Source organism: Phalaenopsis equestris, unplaced genomic scaffold (genome assembly GCF_001263595.1).
Source record: "Phalaenopsis equestris unplaced genomic scaffold, ASM126359v1 Scaffold000417, whole genome shotgun sequence".
Taxonomy (NCBI): Eukaryota; Viridiplantae; Streptophyta; class Magnoliopsida; order Asparagales; family Orchidaceae; genus Phalaenopsis; species Phalaenopsis equestris.
In genome coordinates, this window is record NW_018164858.1 from 1234359 (window position 1) to 1236225 (window position 1867).

The 1867-nt window shown below is 33.5% G+C and overlaps 1 protein-coding gene across 1 annotated transcript in view; it reads left to right on the plus strand.

The window, feature by feature from the left end:
* The window catches only part of LOC110027161, a 19878-nt gene extending 18699 nt beyond the window's left edge, over window positions 1–1179 (plus strand). Inside the window, exon 7 of the mRNA XM_020728470.1 lies at window positions 861–1179. Within this exon, the coding sequence (XP_020584129.1) occupies window positions 861–909 (49 nt within the window). The 3' untranslated portion in view covers window positions 910–1179. The remainder of the gene's footprint in view (window positions 1–860) is intronic.
* The last annotated feature ends 688 nt before the right edge of the window (window positions 1180–1867 follow it).

Sequence of the window (1867 nt, forward strand, 5' to 3'; positions counted from 1 at the left end):
GGGGCAAAGCCCCGCGGTATGGTACAGGGGTAATGTTGTAATTACATGTTGTGCCTAGGTTTACTCCTGGGGTTATAAATAGGTATGTTAGTAACCCCAGGAGGTATCCCTCTATTCTGTAACGTCTTTTCTGAATATTGAAAGGAGCTCGCCGCTCTGCTCCCGAGGACGTAGCCCGAGGACGTAGGCATCTTTGTCGAAACTCGTTAAATCTCTGTGTTCTTCTGGATTTGTGTTGATTACTGTTTTTCTTCGTCCTAATTTTCTCAACATACATGCCACCCAATTCCTTTAAGACGACTCTCTCTAATTTTGTCTGTTACTAGAACTACAACAACCTTTTCACGGATACATTCATTTCGCATTTTGTCTCCGAGTGTCGAGCCCCTCATCCATCTAAGCATTTTCATCTTAGCAACACCTAAACTTATTTTTATGCATCTCTTTTATAGGCCAACATTTTTGATGCAATTGCAAGTCTCACCATCATCTTATATAATTTTTGTTTTAAGTGTAAACAATATTTTCTGTCACGCAATAGGCCCAATGCATTCCTCCACTTCAACTATCTAACATGAACTCTACTAACAACACACTCATCTGTATCACCGTCACTTTGAACAATGAACCCGAGATAGCTAAAACATTCACTCCTTTTAATGATTTGATAACCTATTGTTATAATGCTCTCACTTGATCTACTACTACTAAAATTACATCCATGTATTCAGTTTTAGATCTACTCAAACAATGGTGTGAAAAGTTAGAAGTAATATTAAATTTTAATGTATTTAAAATGGCTTACACGATGGTGTAAAATTTTAGAAATTATATTTACTAATCTAATTTTATTGTTACAGGGAATCATTAGGAGAGAGCTTGGAAGGTGTGAAGGGGGTATATGACTAGGTAGACTGCTTAATTGCTTGCTTCCTTTACTGTCTGTCAAGGCTCAAGGCCGGTGCTACATGTAATTTACAATAACTTGAGTTTCTGTAAAATCTCTATAGTTTGGCTTGATGCTGCCTCCATTCTGATCTCGACAATGCCCAGATGGGGGAGTACATGAGCCACTTTTAAATCGTTTTGGTGGGTGAATTCTTGATTTACTTGCAAATCGAGTAAAATGGATATTTCTTTATTTTTTTAACAAATCAACTGCAAAATAATATTTTGCAATTTTTATTTATTCTGTGAAAATATACAGTATGCACGGTTGGAACTCACGACCTCATAGTGGGAGACAATGCCTTCAATCACTATGTTGTGGGTAAGTGTGAATTGATTTATTGGAACATTTATATACATATCCCAATTCTTTTGTATTTATATATATAATACCTAAAATTTTAAATTTATATTTGTAAAATTATTGTGTTAAGAATTATGATTGAAAAATGTATTTCACTTTTGGAAAGTTCGTCATAGTGATATTTTTTTTACATGTAAATATAGAAGTTTAGGTGTTGGATATGAAAATATATAAAAAATGTGATCTATATGCAAATGCCCCTAATTTATTTGTTTATTTTCCCAATGTATCAAATTGGGAGTAATTATTTGCTTGTTAAAACAGATTATTATTATTTAATAACAGTTACAGGGCATTATTTAATGGCATCAACTAAAGATGATGTTGAGCGTTGGAACTTAGACATCACTAACAGTTAGGAATTTGATAAGGGAAAATGTCAATTTCTTACATTCATTAGGTGATATTGATGTGGAACATCCAATGTTGATAAAGAGTGATAACAAATGTATAGAGGTAGTTGTCTAAGTTATTCTCCTTATAAAAAAGGAACCAATCAACCTATCATGTTGATATTAAATGCTAATGATATTGAAATGTTCATTTTCTTCATGC